Source organism: Macadamia integrifolia, chromosome 1 (assembly GCF_013358625.1).
Source record: "Macadamia integrifolia cultivar HAES 741 chromosome 1, SCU_Mint_v3, whole genome shotgun sequence".
Taxonomy (NCBI): Eukaryota; Viridiplantae; Streptophyta; class Magnoliopsida; order Proteales; family Proteaceae; genus Macadamia; species Macadamia integrifolia.
The window spans coordinates 28,914,591-28,934,323 of record NC_056557.1 but is presented as its reverse complement, the minus strand read 5'-3'; the positions used below and the strand labels follow the sequence as shown (position 1 = coordinate 28,934,323).

General features: G+C 41.1%; 1 protein-coding gene across 2 annotated transcripts in view; it reads left to right on the top strand.

Annotated features, from left to right (window-relative positions):
• Positions 1-9,526: 9,526 nt before the first annotated feature.
• LOC122084242 (N-acylphosphatidylethanolamine synthase) overlaps positions 9,527-19,733 on the top strand; it is a 16,554-nt gene continuing 6,347 nt past the window's right edge. For both annotated transcript variants that reach the window (XM_042652331.1, XM_042652341.1), the window contains exons 1-3: positions 9,527-9,938; positions 11,668-11,795; positions 15,879-15,964. In XM_042652331.1, coding sequence (XP_042508265.1) covers positions 9,727-9,938; positions 11,668-11,795; positions 15,879-15,964 — 426 coding nt within the window. In that variant the 5' untranslated portion in view covers positions 9,527-9,726. The remainder of the gene's footprint in view (positions 9,939-11,667; positions 11,796-15,878; positions 15,965-19,733) is intronic.

Here is a 19,733-nt window from a genome sequence, read left to right as displayed (position 1 = left end):
GGGGTGGGGGGGTGTTAGGATTCTATTGGTTCATCTAATAAGCATTCCTTGATTAAAGGGAAATCTATTGACCCTATTTCGGGTGAGAAGGTGGTTCAGTTTGGGCTGAACCGATTGGTCTCAATCGATCAAGCCAATTAAGATTGAGAATTGACACCCCTAGACTTATATTATTTTCATAGATACAAACATATGATAACCACAAGGGTGTCAATATGGTTAGCAAAAATGGGAAAGGCATAAAAAAGGGCAACAGGCAGTGCAAGTTTTAAATAGTGAAAATTCTTTAACCATACAGTCAATAAATGGTCAAAAAAATAGAGAATGGTAAAAAATTCAAAACAAACGGTACTAGTTTGGAACATGTAGATTTCAAACAAACGGGACTAAAAAAAAACAATAATATACTCATAAATTAAGGAATTATTTCATGAATATCTGCATCTAATGTTCAAAATAACTACAATATCTAACATTAATGCATATAAATCCCATGACTCGTGTAAGTTCTAAGACATATCATTGAATATCATCCAACATCGATTCTAAATTCATACACCACACATATCCAAGTATTATTGAGCAATGTGAATCGGTTATGATGTTGTTCATTGTTGTCAATATAGTCAACACACTCTCAGAGTGATGTATGTTCAGTTGGAGTTGCAAGTGGTCACTTTAGAAATACTTTTCAACAAATGCATCAGTTTGTCTCTCAATTTTGGGTTGCATGCATTGAATTTGAGTTGAAGGTGATGTCATAAAAAATGTAGTCCATTCAGTTAGCTTCAAGTTGGCAAAAGAATCAAGTTGATCAAAGTTTGCCAAAGAGAGATATGATCAATTAAGTAGATATTATGTTCAACAAGTCCAGTTTTAAAAAACATTAAAAAAAACATGAACATGTTTTAAACACGGTTTAAACATGTTTAGAATGAAAATGCTTATCGTTCACCCTTTTTCCTGTATCTTTAGGAAGCATATCGCAAAACACATTTTAAATGGTAAAAACCGAAAACTCGTTTTTGCAAGAGGAGTTCATAAACTCAAGCTTATGATTATAATTAATAAAATAAAATGAACTGGTTATAGATCTCTCTCTTTTATTTTTATCTTTTGCCCTAGTAATTAAAAAAAAAAAGAAAAAAGTGGGATAGGACACGTACATGAGATATTACATAAAAAAATGTTATGTACTTGAGAAAGGTTGATTGGAATATGTTGAGGAAAATAAAATTTATTATTTATTCTATCAGAAGTAACAATTTTTTCGTGATTGCTCACTATCCAGAAGGAAAATAGTCCAAAGGAATGCTTCATCGCATCACTTTGGCTCATCCAATTTGAAATTGACTGAATGAACAAGTCATAATTTTTTTACTTGGTCGGTTGAGATACTAACTTTTTTTTTTGCTAAAAGGTCATTTTATTAAAAGAGAACAAAGCAAAACGAAGAAAAATACAAAAGGGCAGGCCGATCCCACTAAACCCACTTGCAACCTCCACCTTCGGCATGGCCATCAGCAGAGAGAACAAGCAAAGGGCTTAGCCAAATCGAAAACGGTGCCTGTCCAATGCATCAGAAGCTAACTCATCAACTACGTGTCTCGGGAACTCCACTGAGAATTCTGAAGTACAAGATTTAGATGCTTTCCTAGCCAGAAAATCTGCTACTACATTAGCTTCACGAAAACAGTGAGTGATCTTCCATTGCACCAACTCCAAAAAGGAAATAACAGATCTCCATTTCTGCAGGGCAAACCATGGAATCTCCCTTCTTTGAACTGCTGAGACCACGGACGCTGAGTCTGACTCAATCCAAACACCCCTAGCATGATAGTGTCTAGCTAGCAAAATACCCTCCAAGACTGCCTCAAATTCAGCTTCATATATTTGTTTGACTCCCAGAAAAATGCTAAAAGAGTCAATTACCTTGCCTTTATCATCCCGTAGGACACCACCAGCACCTGCATTACCTGGGTTACCAAGCGAACTTCCATCCACATTGATCTTCATCCACGCCCTGGAAGGCTTACACCAGTGAACCTCAAGAGGTGATGGGGAAGTTGGATTTCTAATACTTAAACCTATCTTCCTGCAGGTCATCAAGTCTGAAATCGAACGAACTTCTTCACTTGATCCGTCACAACAAAGCTGAACCTCTTGCCTTATACTTTGAAAGACATACCGCCCTGCCCTTTCTTTATTTTCCTGCCTTCTTTTATTTCTTTCCCACCAAATATGGTTGACAGTGATGATCAAACCCAACTTCCATGGCTTCTTTAGCTGAATCACTTGAGATTTTCTCTTCCACCACTGGAACAATGCTTGAATGCTTGGATGATTTACCCACGCCATTCCAAACATATCTAAAAAACTCTTCCATATTGAAATGGAGAAAGAACAGTGTAAAAAAATATGAACCATACTTTCTTCAGCCTTTCCACACAGGTTGCATCTGGATGGGAGATAAACACCTTTTTGGCAAACCAGGTCGTCGTTGGGATTCTACCATGCACCACTCTCCATCCAAAAATGGAGTGTCTTGGAGGAAGATTCTTCTGCCAAATCAAAGAAGACCAGTTCACCTTCAAGGATTTCATTCTAACAGCCTCCCAAGCCGACTTTGAGGAGAAATACCCTGAAGGAACTAGCGACCACACCCTGAAATCCTCCATCTGCAAACTCGGAATGTCAATCTTTTTAATCTGTCCAAAAATTTCATTGAGCAAAGGAGATACTACCTCAGGTAGACACCATTCTCCATTTATGATAAACTCCCCCACCTTTGCTGATGTAGAGAGAGTATGGTCACTATCCAGCGAAAGAAGTTCCATAATGGATTTTGGACCCCACCATTTATCCTTCCAGAAATTTGCAAGCTGACCNTCTGCCAAATCAAAGAAGACCAGTTCACCTTCAAGGATTTCACTCTAACAGCCTCCCAAGCCGACCTTGAGGAGAAATACCCTGAAGGAACTAGCGACCACACCCTGAAATCCTCCATCTGCAAACTCGGAATGTCAATCTTTTTAATCTGTCCAAAAATTTCATTGAGCATAGGAGATACTACCTCAGGTAGACGCCATTCTCCATTTATGATAAACTCCCCCACCTTTGCTGACGTAGAGAGAGTATGGTCACTATCCAGCGAAAGAAGTTCCATAATGGATTTTGGACCCCACCATTTATCCTTCCAGAAATTTGCAAGCTGACCGTTCCCTATGATCCAGCGCTCTTTGTCATCCACAAAGGACCACATTTTCCTGAGACCTGCAAAAATAGTGGAGGTGTTGCAATTTTTGAAGGATCTTCCATCCTTCTTTAGGAATCGAGCTCTGAGAAAGGTTAACGCTGCTGTCTTCTCCGTTTTGATCCTCCAAATCAATTTGCACAGCATTGCTTTATTGGAATCTCGCAGTCTCCTAAGGCCCAGCACTCCCTCATCCTTGGGCTTACACATAGAGTCCCACTTCACTGTGACAGCCTTAACCGTATCTACATCACCTGTCCAAATAAAATTTCGCATCCATTTCTCCATCATCGCCACAAGAGATGCAGGCCACCAATAAACAGAGAAACTATGAGTCGGCATCCCCGAAAGCACCGATTTAACCAATTCCACCCTACCTGCCATTGACAACAGTTTCCCTTTCCAACCCGCCAGTCTCCCCTTAACCTTGTCCATAATCGGCAACAAAGTATCTTTTTTAATCCTTCCCTTGAAGATTTCCACACCTAGATACCTTGTAGGGAAGGTACACATGGGAATGCCTAAAGTTTCAGATATTCGATGCTTCCTGGGAGGTGTTATTTTTCCCAAAAAAAGTTTACTTTTTTCTAAGCTGATGCCCTGCCAAGAAAACTCTTGGTACTTTAGAAGAAATTCTTTAAGAGTCCTCACATACCTCATAGAAGCATTGGAGAAGATGAATATGTCATCTGCAAATAGAATATGGGCAGGAGTTTTGACACCGCGAGGCCCATGAATTGGCTTCAGTTGATTAATCTCGATCAGATGCTTTAAACCTCGCGATAGCACTTCCTCCGCAATAATAAAAAGCATGGGAGATATTGGGTCCCCTTGCCTCAGCCCTCTCTCCACACCAAAATATCCCTGTGGACCTCCATTAATCAAAATCGATATCTTAGAGGATATCAAGATTTGGTTCAGCCATGTTATCCACTTCTCTGTGAATCCAAAGCGCCGCAGCACCTGAAACATAAAGGACCACGAAAGAGTATCATATGCTTTCTTGATGTCAATTTTTAATCCCAGACCTCCCCCTCTCATAGAAGCAAACATCATATTGGCCAGTTCTGAGGCCACACTGATGTTGTCATGGATTAACTTTCCTTTTTGAAATGCCCCCTGCTCTTCAGATATCAGCCTAGGGAGCAAATTAGCAAGCCTCATTGCCATTATTTTGGAAAGAATTTTACAATAAAAATTCCCCATACACAGTGGCCGGAATTTATCGATAGAAGATGCTCCCTCCTCCTTAGGAATAAGTACCACAAAATTGTTGTTCACACCATTGGGCAATTGACTAGTACTAAAGAAATACTTAACTGCATTGCACACCTCTAACTCGACAATATTCCAGCATCTTCTAAAGAAGGCTCCAGAAAATCCATCCGGACCAGGAGAGCTATCTGGGTCCAAGTCCCAAACAGCTCTTTTGATTTCTTCATTCCCTGGTAAGACATCAAGCACATAGTGATCACCTTGATGAAGAACCATAGGTATAGATTCAAGAAGCTCCACATGCTCCACTAAAGGCACAACTTTGTAAAATTGCTCATATGACTGAACTGTATAATTCCCTATCTGGTCGTTACCTTCCACCAAAGTTCCATCTGGAGTTTTTAGGCTTCTTATAGAGTTTCTGAGTCTTCTCATTTTAACAGAAAAATGAAAAAACCTAGAATTGCGATCCCCTTGCTTCATCCATCTAACTTTGGCTTTTTCGGCCCAAAGTTTTTCATGGTTTTCCATTGCTTTTATTAGAGAGGTCTTCGCATCCGCTTCTAACCCAAACAAATGATCATCCATGCCATTTATTTCAATAGTCTGTTGCACCTGCGCTAGCTTATCCTTGGCTTCCTCAAGGGCTTTATTGAAATTCGGGAAAGCCTCTCTCCCCCAATTACGGAGCACACCCTTCAGCCTTTTGAGCTTCAGCATGAGAACAAATATCGGATTCCCTGAGACCCACTCTTCCCATGATGTAGCAACTACCTGCTCAAAATCTCCATGTTCCATCCAGAACTTATGGAACCTAAAGGGGCAATTAACGGGCCGTTGAGATAAAATTGAGGTGAACAATAATGGAGAATGATCCGAAGCAATTCTAGGGAGGACCCGTTGGCCACAATCCTGGAAAAAGTCAATCCATTCTTCATTACAAAAACATCTGTCCAGAACCGCCGAAACATTACCACGACGTCTATTGTTAGACCAGGTGAATTTCCTCCCCGATGATGGCACTTGGGCCATCCCACAAGCATCCACCAGAGCACCAAACTCAGCAGCTGAACCCATACTAAAATTCCCTGGCCCCCTTTTTTCATGGGAGAACAAAGTCGCATTAAAATCCCCAATTATAGCCCAAGGGAGAAGAGGCTGGGGGAGATCAGCCACTAGCTTCAACCACAGATCCCTTCTTCCTACTCTAAAGCTGCTGGCATGAATGAAAGAAATCTGAAACCATTTCGATTCCCACTTAATAATAATCGAAATGTGCTGCTCAGACTCAGAGACAACAACTGGGGTGTTCAAATTTCTCTTCCATAAAATCCACAAATTAGAGGGTTTCCCTACTCTACAGTTGTAAATGAAAGAACTATTGAATCCCAATTTATTAAAAAATAAATTTGGAAAAGCACTTACCTCAATCATCGGCTCTGCTATACATAAAATGTCCGGAGCTCTATCCTTAATAAAATGTCGTAAGGCATTCCTGCCTGCCGCCTTCTTAATTCCTCTGATGTTCCAGAAGAAAACCTTCATGATCAGTTACTTGGAGGTAGAGTAGTGAGCAGCCTCATCATTCTGCTCTGTCTCAGAAACGTGCTTACCAAGTCTATCCGACCCTTCAACACGCTGCATGATCATATCAATTTCTTCCACTTCCTTATGATGAATAACTACTCGGCCTTCCACCAGACACGATTGAGAAAGCTCAGTCAAATTATTCTCAGCCCCCTCCCAAACTTGGCCCCTGCCACTCTTTCCCCCTCTGCCACCCCTACCACCTGGTTTGTAATTAATTTTGCGCCGTGGTCGTAAAGCACGCACCATTTGAGAGTACTCCCTCTGTGTCTGAGATTCCCTGACCTGAATATCACCCTCCCTGTGATCGCTCTCCTCACCTGATGCCTGCGATTCATTCTCAGACGGGTTAGAAGACCGGGTCGACCCAAGGACATCCACATCCAAAATATTATCCACTCTCTGCCCAACACCCATCGGATCCACCCCAGCCTTAGCATTGTGAGGAATATTCTCAATTGGGAAATATTCTTCACCATTTAAGTCCACCACTAAATCTTGGCACTTAAGGTAACCCTCCACGTTTGGCTCATTACAGATTTGGGAAGTATTCCCATTTGCTGCATCTACCATTCTGGTAGGAGATCGCATATTCCTTTCCTTTTGGGAAGGATTGTCGTCCCTGCCAGCTTCCTGGCCGCCGCCGCCCTTATGAGAAGGCTGCTCAACAGCAGTTTTCCCCACCGTTTTACCTCTACATTGGTTCGCATGGTGTCCCAGTTTTTTGCACGAGAAGCATCGAACCATATTGTCTTCGTAGACGATTCGCTGATTGAAGCAGAATATCGTCTCCTTTCCCGGTTGTCTTCGTTCCACTTGCATCTCCTCAACTCTAACGCCATTGAGCTCCATCTCAACTAGGACTCTTGCATAATTACCCATCGTTGCTTTTAATGTTTTATTGTCCAGGGCGACAGGACTTCCTGCTACCTTTGCCATGGTCAATAGGATTCTCTCATGCCAATACTCCATGGGAAGCTCAGGGAATCGGATCCAAACGAGCTTAGTGTGAGAGTAATTATCATTAATATTAAATTCTGGGCGCCATCTCTGAAAGCGAATAATTTGTCCCCCTACTTTGATCGGTCCTCTCCTCCATATTGAGGCCATATCTCCCTCCTTCTCAAAACGAAATAGAATAAAACCCTTCCCTAGGGGAGAAAGGTTCACGTTCCCCTTTAGCCTCCAACTCGCAACCACCTCGCGCCTTATATCATCCATAGATACAAACCTGAAGTTTACTTTGCCTATCAACGCAAAGGAAAAAGTCTCCAGTTTCTCTTCATACGCTTCCTGTGGAATCACTACCCTCGTCAGAGATCCAACCCGAATCGGATTTGGGAGATCCTCCACATCAGGGAGAGTCTTCTTTGTCACCGTAGCATAAGATTTGCGGGCTTTCCGATCCACAGGCTGTCCATCTTCATTATTTCTCTCACCCTCCCTCTCCTCCCCTTGCTCCACCGCAGTACCAGGCACCACATCAGGAGTGGAGAGACACGCAGGGCGCAAAAAGTCCGTGATCAATCGTTGTTTGCCTCTATCCGGCAGCCGGCCATCGTTTCTTTCCCCTGTCAGGCAGGTCGCTCGATCTCCTTCACCCATCACAAGCCCCAGACAGATCTCCGAAAACCTCTCACCTGCCTAACATGAGACTCTCATAGCAACTCGGATCTGCTCGGATCTGCTCGGATCTGCTCCTGGATTTTAATCTTAAGCTTCTTTGTTAATTCCTCTTCTTCCTGCAAATGGATGATGAACAAAAGCCTAACCAAGGGAGGAAGCGTGCTGGGCGTGTGTGAGAATCAAGAGTACCAAAGTCGTCTGCTTCTTCCTTCAAGCTCAACCGAGGAAACCAGATGGTGTCCGAAGGTTCGATCGAAACATTCAATGGAGATCTTCGTTCTAGTGAAGATCGAAGGAGTGGTTCCTCAGCTCTGTCCTCTGTTCATCCTCCAAGGAGAGCACCGGCTCCACCGGACTAGAAGGGCCCAGTGCTGGCGACTGCAGCTTCTACCAGAGAAGATATCTCGATCACGATCGCAGGGAAAGAGAGCTTTCACCTGAGAAATCAAGTCACGATCGCCTCTGATCCTCACCAGAGAAATCGAGACACGATCGCCTCTGATCCTCACGATCGCCTCTTTCTTCCTCTGACTCTCACGTTCCGGTCCTGCTCTCTGAGAAATCGAGTCACGATCGCCTCTGATCGCCTCTTCTCGTTAGACTCCTCAGTCACGATCGCCTCTGATCGCCTCTGATCGCCTCTGATCGCAGGGAAAGAGAGCTTTCCAGTATAGTTCCCTCTGATCGCCTCTCTTAGTACTTGCAGACTTTCACCTGAGAAATCAAGTCACGATCGCCTCTGATCCTCACCAGAGAAATCGAGACACGATCGCCTCTTTCTTCCTCTGACTCTCACGTTCCGGTCCTGCTCTCTGAGAAATCGAATCACGATCGCCTCTGATCGCCTCTTCTCGTTAGACTCCTCAGTCACCTCCTTCTCCCTCCATTCTTATTTAAAAGTGCCCTAAATCTTCTGAAACCAGCAACCAAGTCTTCCTCTTCTCGGAAATCCATAGTCCGAGCAACTGAAATCAGCAACCCCTTCCTTTCCCTTTTAGGAAATACATAGTCCGAACAGCAACTTATGCCCTCAACGACGCGATCGGATCATCGGAAGTTAAAGAGTCGATTGTAGAAGACGATTAAACTAGAAATCGGAACTTTTTTCACTGATTGGAACATGAATCAAGTTCAACGCGTAGGGATACGTAGTCTGGTGTACGGCTTCCACTGTTTTGGGTATTTTGGTAATACACAAACTAGTTTTGGGTATATACGTTGAGTGAAACCCATCGTGGGTATTTCTGTAAAACCAAACACAACACTGGGTAATCAGGTAATTTTCCCAAAAATAAATGATAGAGAAATCTCATTTTAGTTCAAAATGGAAAGTCAAATTGGATTTAAGTGTTCATAAAAACATGGGAGAAAATAATTTGGTTGCAAACAATCAGTTTTAATTCATTCTTAATATTAGAATAAACTCATATTTCACAGTCCATAGTCATCCGGATTGGTTCATATCGAATATATTTTGTTTGAATTTATTAAAGAAAAATCAGTTATTTTAACGATGTTACTTTTGTACCGTTACTATCCATATCGATTTTATCCATAGTTCAAGAACTTAGACATCTCAGCCGAAATCTCAAAGGTTTCGGTGAGCTCCAAGACGAAACATATTTATTTCTGAAATTTCAAATCTCGGGCAAATTTTCGTAGTTTAGGATGGCATTTCGGCCCAAATTTCTAACGATAACCCAGATTTTCAGTCCAAATCCCAATTTCGACCCAGGTCAAAACTTACCCGAAACCCGAGATTTAAAACCTTGATTTTAATAATACGGATTGAACTCGGTCGATATCAATCCAACCCCACCAATTCCACCAATCCGATACTATAACCAGGCACCAAGCCTCCCAAAGCCTCAGACCAATCCGAGTCTTGGACTCCCGAACTAGAACTCGCATTTTCTCTGCCCAAAGTAGAACTCCCAAACCAGAAGTTGCATCGTCGTAGAAAATCTCGGGGCGAACTTGCCTCTCTATGCTGGCGGCGGCAGCAGTGGAAGTGGCAGTGGCGGACCGGCGGTGGCATCATCAATATGGGTGGACGGAAAATGGAGTGGGCAGGGAGGCCAATCCATTTGGGAGGGATACCTCGGACGTGCGTGTTCAATGCGGTGGGAGCATTCGCAAAGTTTGTGGGGAATTTTCTCAACTCCACCACTGTCCACAACGCCGAAACCCTCATCCGTCTCGTCCGATCACGACCTTCCGGTGTTCCCCTAATCACCGTCAGCAACCACATGTCCACGTCAGTCCATCTCTTTCCTTCCTTTTAAAACTGATTAGTACATTACATTACATTTCATTTCATTTCTGTTTCTCTATTCGAATCAGTGAATATTAAGTCAACCCATAACCTTTTTGGTGTGAAATTATAGTTGATTCTAACTGTAGATGCTAACATCAATGAGAATATTCAGGATTACTGGTCTACAAGCTGTGAATTCCCATTTCAGTTTTGATTACAAAGACGATTTCAATCAATAGACCATTTGGTAGTTTTTTTTTGGTAGAAACCATTTGCTGGTATACAGCTTTATAAAACCTTAAATGCACCATAAGACTCTGATTTGAGAAAGTGAGGATGCAGGTTTTAACGTTGTCTGTAATTGATCAGCTGAGAAAGAGGAAAAATGGTATGATTACAAAAACTCCAGCAGTTTTTGGTTTATTGGGTTTTAAGATTCTGTCAGAAGTTGCTTGAATAAAATCCTATACATGTTTTGAGTGCACATTTTAGTTTTGATTACAGTAGATGTTAAGGTTTAAAGTATTGGTATCGGGTATCATATCGGAAAGGTGATTTTAAGAGATGTATCGTATCATATCAGAGAGATGCAAGATATGGTAAAAATATGTATGAAAATGGTCAAGAAACTTATGTAAATGCTTAGGATATATGCAAAATACAGTTTTGAAGTATAAAATACTATAAACAAGTAATATGTAAAATATATCATGCACGAAAAGAAGAACAAAGTACAACGAGACCATGTACTTACAATTGATTATACATAAACGTTGAAGTTTTTTACATGTACTTATACCAATTTTTCTTGAGTATCATATTGGTACTGTATCATATTGATATCTTAAAGATACAATACGTATCAAGGGATAGGGAAGGATACTTAAAAACATGGTAGATGTTTCCAATCAATCAATTATTTACTAGTCTACGGCTTTATAAAAGCTTAAATGTACCATAAGACTCTAATTTGAGGAAGTGAGCATTCATTTTTGAACTTTATTAATATAATTGAGATTAATCGAAAAGAGGAAAATAGAGTCTCTTAGAAATGGTAGAAGGTGCTGGCTTACTGGGTTCTAGGAGTCCCAGAAAGTTATTCAATAAAATTCTAGAAAACAGTATTGGCATAGGGTGGAGTGTCAAAGATCGTACTACAAGTACTAAAGCATAATACTCAAAAAAAATTATTTAGTGGTGCCCCTTATTACTTTGTATAACTGTAGAATATGTATTTCTATAGAATGGTACATGTCACAAGCACCATATTGTTTATCATGGTGAAATTTATTGCCATGAGCTGTGATAATCTATCCTCCCTCCCACCAAGAAAATACAATATTGCAGTCTTATCAGTGAATGCAAGCAACAAGTGATTCAAAAACATATTGTTGGAACTTTGGACTGCAGAGCCATCTTAGTTATAAGATTCCAGGACTGTAATCTAGTGGCACCAAGAAGCAAGAAACTTGGTGACTAGATCCGATACTCATGAAGCCATGTGTATATACTGCTTTTTCTTTTACAAGCATCAGATTCTTGTTTATAGCGGTGAAAAACCTTAGTTAGAGGCGTTACTGAAGTTACAGTGTGTGGGTTGATGAAGTAAATGTTGTATCATGGCCTTGAACTTGGTGACCTTTTCTGAATCATGTATCAGTACAGGCTTCTAAGGGAATGATTATAAAAACAGTTAACTTAGTATTACTCAATTTATTATCTATAACAGGTTGGATGACCCTGTTATGTGGGGATTCAAGGGATTTCCCACAGAAGATGCAAAACTAGCTCGATGGGTGCTGGCTGCAGAAGACATCTGCTTCAAAAATTCAATTATGACGTATTTTTTTCGGCTTGGTATGGATACATTTTCTATATTCTGAAATTTTTCATATTGAATTTAGATTTTGTGTGTTGAAGTTTGTTCTTACTTGCTATTAGCATTTAGTTAAATTGCCTGCTTTGTTAGTTGTTTATTGAACTTAGCAATGCTGGTACATGCAATCTTGTGAACCTTTGAAGTTTTGAAAGATTTCGACCAAAAATTATAGTTTTTGGAAGAGAACACTGATGCAGGAGCGATTCTTTGGACTGAGCTGAACCTGTTCAAGTGCGTCGACCAAGAATTGGGTCCAAGATTTGTATTTGTTTAGTGGGAAATTTTGGATTTATTTATTTGGGAAACAAATGTAATCTTTTATTGGAGTAGCTATTTGACATGTAGGGAAATTTCCAATTTGATTTTTATTGAGTTTCTATTTTTGTCAGTCTTAAGTTTTAGGAAGTTATTAGGAGTCTTTGTGTTTTGGGGTTTTATAAATAGATGTGTAACAACGATTGGGGTATACTGATGATGAAAAGATGAGTTGAGTTGTTTGGGTTGAAGCCTGCTTGGTTTTGTGCAATTCCATCCCCCCTTCTTCTTATGATTCTTTTCCCTTCTCTTAGGCCCCGTTTGTTTAGAGGGGTTTATGGGGTGGGAAAGTGTGACATGTGTGCCCCACATGCTTATGGGGTGAGCAACAAGAAAGGAAAATAGTGTAATAGTTACTGGCCATTCCCATCTTATCGTGTTTGGATGCAAATGTGAAAAGTGAAAAATGGTGGAGAACTGTTCATCTTCTTCCCTGTTTCTTCTTTTGTTCCCCCAAAGCTTGCTGCCCCAGTCTGTGCAGTAATAGAGGTCGTAAATGGTGACGGCTTCTTGGCTGATGGTGGCATTAGAGTAGGCGTTGGAAGAGAGAGAAGAGAGGAGAGTGTTGGGGTTGGATTTGAAAAGAGGAGTTTGTGTCTCTAGGCAAATGAAGCCGATGTAAATTGGGTCGCCGCAGATGCAAAAGCTAAGCAAGAAAGAGAGGGTGATGAAGAAGAAGTGCAAAACGACTTCGGTTCATTCAATCTCAAGTGCGATCGGAACATCGGGTTTTGAAAAAAAAAAACATTAAAAATCCAAATGTGAAGTGAACGTTAGGTTTTTAGAAAAACAAAATCCAAATGCGATTGGGTTTAAAAAAATCCCTAGAATACTACTGTTCATCTTCTTCTCCGTTTTTCAATTTTCTTTTTTGTGTTTTTTTAATTAGGTTTTCAGCCCAGGTCGCAGGCTGCAAGCTGACAAGACCGCAAGCATGTGGTGGCTTGTGATTTGGGAAAGGAGAGGGCCTCCGGGTGATGGAGAGGGCTTGCGGGTACTGCTGTGGTGGCTTCTGATTTAGTTGAGGAGCCCATTCCCGGAAACTTTGTTGGCTTGCAACAGTAGCAGCCTCGGTGTTGCAGCTACTGAGTGTGATGGTTGAGTGGTGCAACACGATGACAAGAGACGGATCGGCATGTGGCTGAGACCATCAAGCCTCTGAATTGGTCGCAAAATCCCTGGAATTTTGGCAAAGTCCCACCGATTTTGCAGGAATTTGCAAGGGGTGGGGTGGGAGAAATGCTAAGCCACGTGGGGCAACAGGAAAAATGAGGCTGTCAGCTCAAACTCCCACCCCAATTAACCAAGCACCCTAACAACTCATTGGGGTGGGAAAATTCATACAAGAATCCCACCCCATCAAAACACTACTAATCAAACGGGCCCTTATTCTTTTCTTCTTCCCTTCCCAGCAGAACTCCTTTTCTTCGAAACCCTTCTTTATCTTCTTCTTCTTTTTCTGGTTTTATTTTCCCCACCCCTGTTTCCGGGCAGTAGTTGCAGCCCTTACAATTGTATCAATCCCCATTGATACAGCTCCTACCCACATAAAATTCTGGGTGCATGTTGCATACCCATAGGCAAACTGAGCTCTCGACTTTTGTTTCCGGAGACTCTTTCAGTTGTGAGTTACAGACTTGCAACCAAATCTGAAACTGAACCTACCACCAGATCCAAAATCAGGTTGCTTTCTTTCATTTGTTGCTTGCTGTTTTGACCTACTATCAATTGCATGCAACAGTGTTTTGAATGGAGACTCATTGCCTGAAATCCCAGGCCTAATCATGGCTTTATGAGTGAGTTCTATGCATCAAACTCAGCTTCAGTTCACCGCATATTTCTACCATCGCAAGGTAGAAGAAAACCCCCACCTCTTCATGGTTTGTCATTTAAATTTGGGGTTCTTCTTTTGCCCCCATTTTTCCAAGGCTATCCTATTTTGTCCTTTATTTCCTTTTGGTTCCAAGTTTGTCCCTGGCTAATAATGATAAACCCGTGTCCTTTGGCCTTTGTTCTATCAAGTGACCATTTCCCATTTAATTAATTACAACCTTGCCATTTCCCTTTTAAGTTGAGATATTTACACTTCTGCTACTCAATTCTTAATTGAGCTATTTAGTGATTTGGTGGGCCCATAGGAAACCCGAATACGGTTTTTGAACCTGGGTTTCGCATCAAACACCCCCCAAATGTTTGAAAGATTCACATTAAAATTTGAAGATTATTTTTTCCACCTTATGCGGGGGTTTGGAACAAAAATTTCCTTTTGTGATAATTATGTGCTTTTTCAGAATCTGAACTTATGCAACTGAACATTTTAGTTGAATTGGCTGCATAATTAGTTGTGTATTCAGCTTAGTAAAGCGGCTAAATGCTCATATACAAATAGAAGTTTTCCAGGGAGAACCTCAAGCATGCAAAATATTTGAAATAATTCTACAAAATATAAAAGTTGTCCTTTACCCCTCAAAGGGGGGGTGTTTGGGAGCAAAATATCGCCTTTTGTTAATTGAGATTCTAAATTTTCAGCAAAGAACCTTTATTGGGGTGAAGGAGATATTTGAACATATAAACCTTTTCATGGGTGAAATGGATGTGGACATAAAAAGTTTTGATTTATCATGTAGAAAGAGTTGCCATTTTAGTTGGAGAAATTTATCAAGTAGAAAGAGTTACCATTTTAGTTGGAGAAGTAATGTATAAAATTTCTAGGTTCCTACACAGCTCAGATCAACTCATTATCCCAACTATTAGGGAACATCTAGCCTGTATGCCATTCCACTCTATTTTGGGCCATCTTCCTTTCCGTCTTCCTCCATACTGATGCATTTGTTGGTTCTCTATATTCTTGGCCAAAATTTTCCATTTAGTTTCCTTATATTGTCACCTTGTGGTGTTAGTCTGAAGTACCATGGAATATTTCATTTTTTTTGCCATAGTCTTGGCAATCGCCTATTTCAACATCCTTATTTCAGTGACTCGGTTAAAAGTGTGTGTTGCTTATTTATCTCAGCTGTAAATTTCATTTTGGTTGCCATTTATCCATGATCAAAACGAAATTTTCTGATATTTCAGTCTGGCTTTCAGTGATGATTAAAGCTCAGGTTTGCTGCAGTAGGGTCTCATGTTGGAGTCCCTTTCACAAAAATCTTGGAACGAATACTTTAATCTTGTTTCTAAACATGGATGGGAAAAACTGCACTGAACCAAAATGTTTGAATTGGCTGAATTTCTGGAAGCCCAGAAAGGAAAGATTCCAAGTTCTTTAATCATAAAACCCCTTTGGAACTTAAACAGAAAATCTGACCAAATTTTTGAGATCGAAATGAATTTAATTGCTAAGGTCTCATGTGCTTATTGAAGTTGAGTTTTACTTGTCAGTGTAATCCTTTCATTTAGGATAAAACGTTTTTAAGTTTATTTCCCACAATCTTCTACTTATTTAAAAGTGTTTATACACATTTAAACTGTTATGATGCTCAACTTGAGCTCAACGTTGAGGGTTTCAGTTGGCCATCAGGGGCTAAAGTGGAGTGTTCATCTGTGTGGTTAGGGTTGTGCTAAATTAATCATTTCTTTTGTTTCCAATCTCAGTATCATTCTATCTTGTTAGTTTCGTCCTTAACTTCTGAATGTTGCTTGGTTTTTCTCTTTGAATATTTATTTGTTGATTATGATTACAATGTTGTTCATAAAATGTGTTTTTCTTTAGGCCGGGTTTCTAAGAAATTAGTAAAACTGCGCAGGAAAATGCATTCCCATAACCAGGGGTGCTGGAATTTATCAGGAACACATGAACGAAGCTCTCGATCGCTTGAGTGAAGGAGCCTGGGTATTCCTTTATTATCCTGATTTGCTTGCCTTTATAACGTTTCTGTTTGCCGATTCCTTATTATAGTCTATCAATAGGAACGGTATATGCACATGGCTATGATGGTCCTCACAATATTCTAATTAGCCAAAACAGCTTGGATCAAAGTCCTATGCAGGTTTTAGCTGATTGTCGAATATATTGTACACTTCAATTAGGCACAAGTATCAGCCTTCTGATGGTGGACTATCTTATCATTGGTTGGCTGATACCTAGGTATCCTCTTTCGTATTTGAGAATTCATAAACAGTCCAGGTCCTAATTTTACACCCACTGTACATGAACTGGTGTGAGGCACGCCAATCAAATGTTTCCATTTCTTTTTTGCCACCAACATTAATGCAGGAGTAGATTACTAGAAACTACCCCAGCAGTTTATAACCCCAAACAATACAAATATGAGTAGGAAACAAAGAAATAAGACCATCAAATAAACCCCCAAGGATACAATACCAATGCAGGAGCAAAACCAGCCTAAAACCCAACCCGATAGGAGAGAGAAAGACCTGTTATAGAGCTGAGAGAGAGAGGTGCGGCCAGGTCTGTAGGAGTCCTCTTGGGAGTAGATAGTCCCTAGGGAGGGTACAAAAACCCCCAAAGTTGAGAGGATTCTGACGGCTGGTTGTGAAGTTACAAGTTTTCTTTATTTTCTGACCTAGAAGAAATAATCGCAGGCTTCAGGAGAGAGAGTCAATTCTGGTTTGTAACTTGGACAGATCTAAACTTTTGAATACTCACAACAGTCGTATACTTCAACAGCAGTAACTTTAGGATAAAATAGAAAGCTTTAGACAAGAAGAAACAAAGGGAAAAGTGGGGGAGGAGCGGCTGTCTTGGCCCGGGCTTCTCACCCACAGCTATCCCAGCTGTTCTAAGCAATTGACTGCAATTATTCTTTATTCAAATATGAAATTATGAGTACATAGGCTCCTCTATTTATAGAGGGCAGAATAGCAATCATACTACTACTAGGAGCTAGTTTCCCAATAGGACTAGACACTCCTACTACAACTAGGAATTCAAAATTGGACTAGGAATAATAAACCTATGTGGAAAACAAATAGAGTCCTAAGACAATTTGGACTCGACATACCACTTACTCAACTCGATGGGCCTAATGGCCCACTAATTAATTAAAAACAACTACTAATTATTCCCCTAGTCGATGGGCCCAATCGGCCCTTATTTGTACTTAGCCTTAGATGGACCAAGTAGGGGTTCGGCTAGCTTTTTGGCTGGACCCTAGCCACTCAGGTGGACTAAGGCTGGACCCTTCTTCCTCTCATATTTCCTTCCATAATGTGCATCTACATCAGCTCCCCCTTTCGTAGAATCATTCAACTCCGATGAATGGATAAGGGACATGTAGTGCTCATAGATGTCCGTGTCAAGGCGTTGAAAGTCATCGGCATGGATCTAAGTACAATCCTCTCATGGTCGACCTTTCCATTTGATGAGGAAGGAGTAGTACCCTTTGCCCCCACGAACTGTGGTGAACTTGTTGTCGAGAACATCTTCAATGACATGATCTTTAGGGTTTGCAAATTAAGGAAGTTTGAGGGTGTGTTCAGTGTCACTGTCATCAGAATGGTGTGCCAAATATATCATCAGGTCAACTACATTGAAGACATTGTTGATCTTCAGAGTAGGAGGTAGTTCTAGCATGTATGCATTAGTGCCAATGCGCTTCAAGACCTTGTAGGGACCCATGTTCCGAGGATGGAGCTTGTGCACTGTACTAAGAGGAAACCTCTCAGGTGGAATTCGAACCATTACCATATCACCAGGCTAAAATTCCACGCAGTGACGATGTCGATTGGCAGTTGCTTGGTATCCGTCCATTGCTAACAGCAATGCGACGACGGACATCAGCATGTACCTCCGTGATGTGTCAAAGGAACTCATCGGCTTCCACACTAATACGGGCTTGAGGTGGCAAAGGTACCAAGTCAACTGGTCGTTGAGGCTGCAGTCCAAGGACAATCTCAAATGGTGTGCGACCTGTGCTGCGGTTGACAAAACTATTATAGGCGAATTCAGCAATGTCCAGTATAGATGGCCATGTCTTTTCATAGTCTCGGATTAGAGATCGAAGTAAATTGCCAAGACCTCTGTTCACCACTTTGGTCTGCCCATCTGTCTAAGGATGGAATGATGTGGAGTACTTGAGGTTAGTGTTTGTTTTTAGCCATAGGGTCTTCCAGAAGTAGTTCATGAACTTGACATCCCTATTTGAAACAATTGTCTGTGGTAGACCATGTATGCGCACTATCTCTTTGAAAAAGAGTTTGGCCAAGTGACTTGCATCAAGAGTCTTCTTGCACAGGATAAAGTGTGCCATCTTGGAGAGACGATCTACTACCACAAATATGGAATCATACCTTTCTCGTGTAGGTGGTAAGCCTAGGACAAAGTCCATGCTTATGTCTTGCCAAGGTGCGTGTGGAACGGGCAGCGGTGTGTACAATCCTGTATTCTTCTTTTCTCCTTTGGCAAGTTGACAAGTGCGGCATCTCTGTATCACATGTTGCACATCATTTAAGAGTTGAGGCCAAAAGTATAAGTCTTTAATCATGGAGTATGTTTTGTCTTTGCCAAAGTGTCCACCCATTCCTCCTCTATGTAGTTCTCGAATCAAGTGATGTCTCAAAGAGGTGTTTGGGATGCAGAGGCAAGTGCCTTTGAAAAGATACCCATCATGTATAGCAAATTTGTCATCCCGTCCTCCTCCTTGTAGGTTGTTGAATACTTCTGAAAAATCAGCATCACTAATGTACTCCTCTTTGATGTGTTCCACTCCTGCACTTTGTACTGTAAAGGTGTCAATCATCATCACCTTTCGACTAAGTGCATCGGCTACTTGATTCTCCTTCCCAGCTTTGTACTTGAGAGCAAATACGTATCCTTGCAAGTATGAGATCCATTTAGCGTGCCGATCACTAATGGTCTTTTGTGAGTGCAAGTGTTTGAGTGCTTTATGATTCGAATAGAGCACGAACTCTTTGCCAATTAAGTAATGCCTTTAATGCTTGAGAATTTGAACAACGGCATAGAGTTCTAAATCATAGGTAGAATACCTTCTTTTTACATCATTCGACTTTTCACTGTATAATGCAATCGGACGGCCCTCTTGCATGAGCACTCCTCCTATCCCAACATGGGATGCATCAGTAGCCACTTCAAACATAAGATCCAAATTGGGTAGTCTAAGCACTGGTGCTTCTGTCATCTTTTGTTTGATCAAGTTGAAAGCTTTAGTGGCTGCCAGAGTCCATTGAAATGGGACTTTTCCCCCTTTTGTGCATTCTGTAATTGGGGCTACAACGACGTTGAAATTTCGGATGAATCATCAATAAAATGAAGCAAGACCGTGCAAGCTACGAACCTCGGTCAAGGTCTTTGGAATAGGCCAATCAACGACACTTTTTACCTTCTCCGAATCATCTTCTATGCCTTGTGAAGACACAATAAAACCAAGGAAGATGACCTTGGGCAGCATAAAGGAACATTCCTTCAAGTTGATGTACAACGTTTCTGCCCGTAGTACTCTCATGACACGTCTCAGATGCTTCAAGTGTTTATTTTGTGTTTTTCTGTATATTAGTATGTCATCAAAGTACACTACGAGAAATTTGCCGATGTAGGGTTGTAGTACATGTGTCATCACCCTCATAAAAGTGCTAGGTGCATTGGTGAGGCCAAAACGCATAACCTTCCACTCATATAGGCC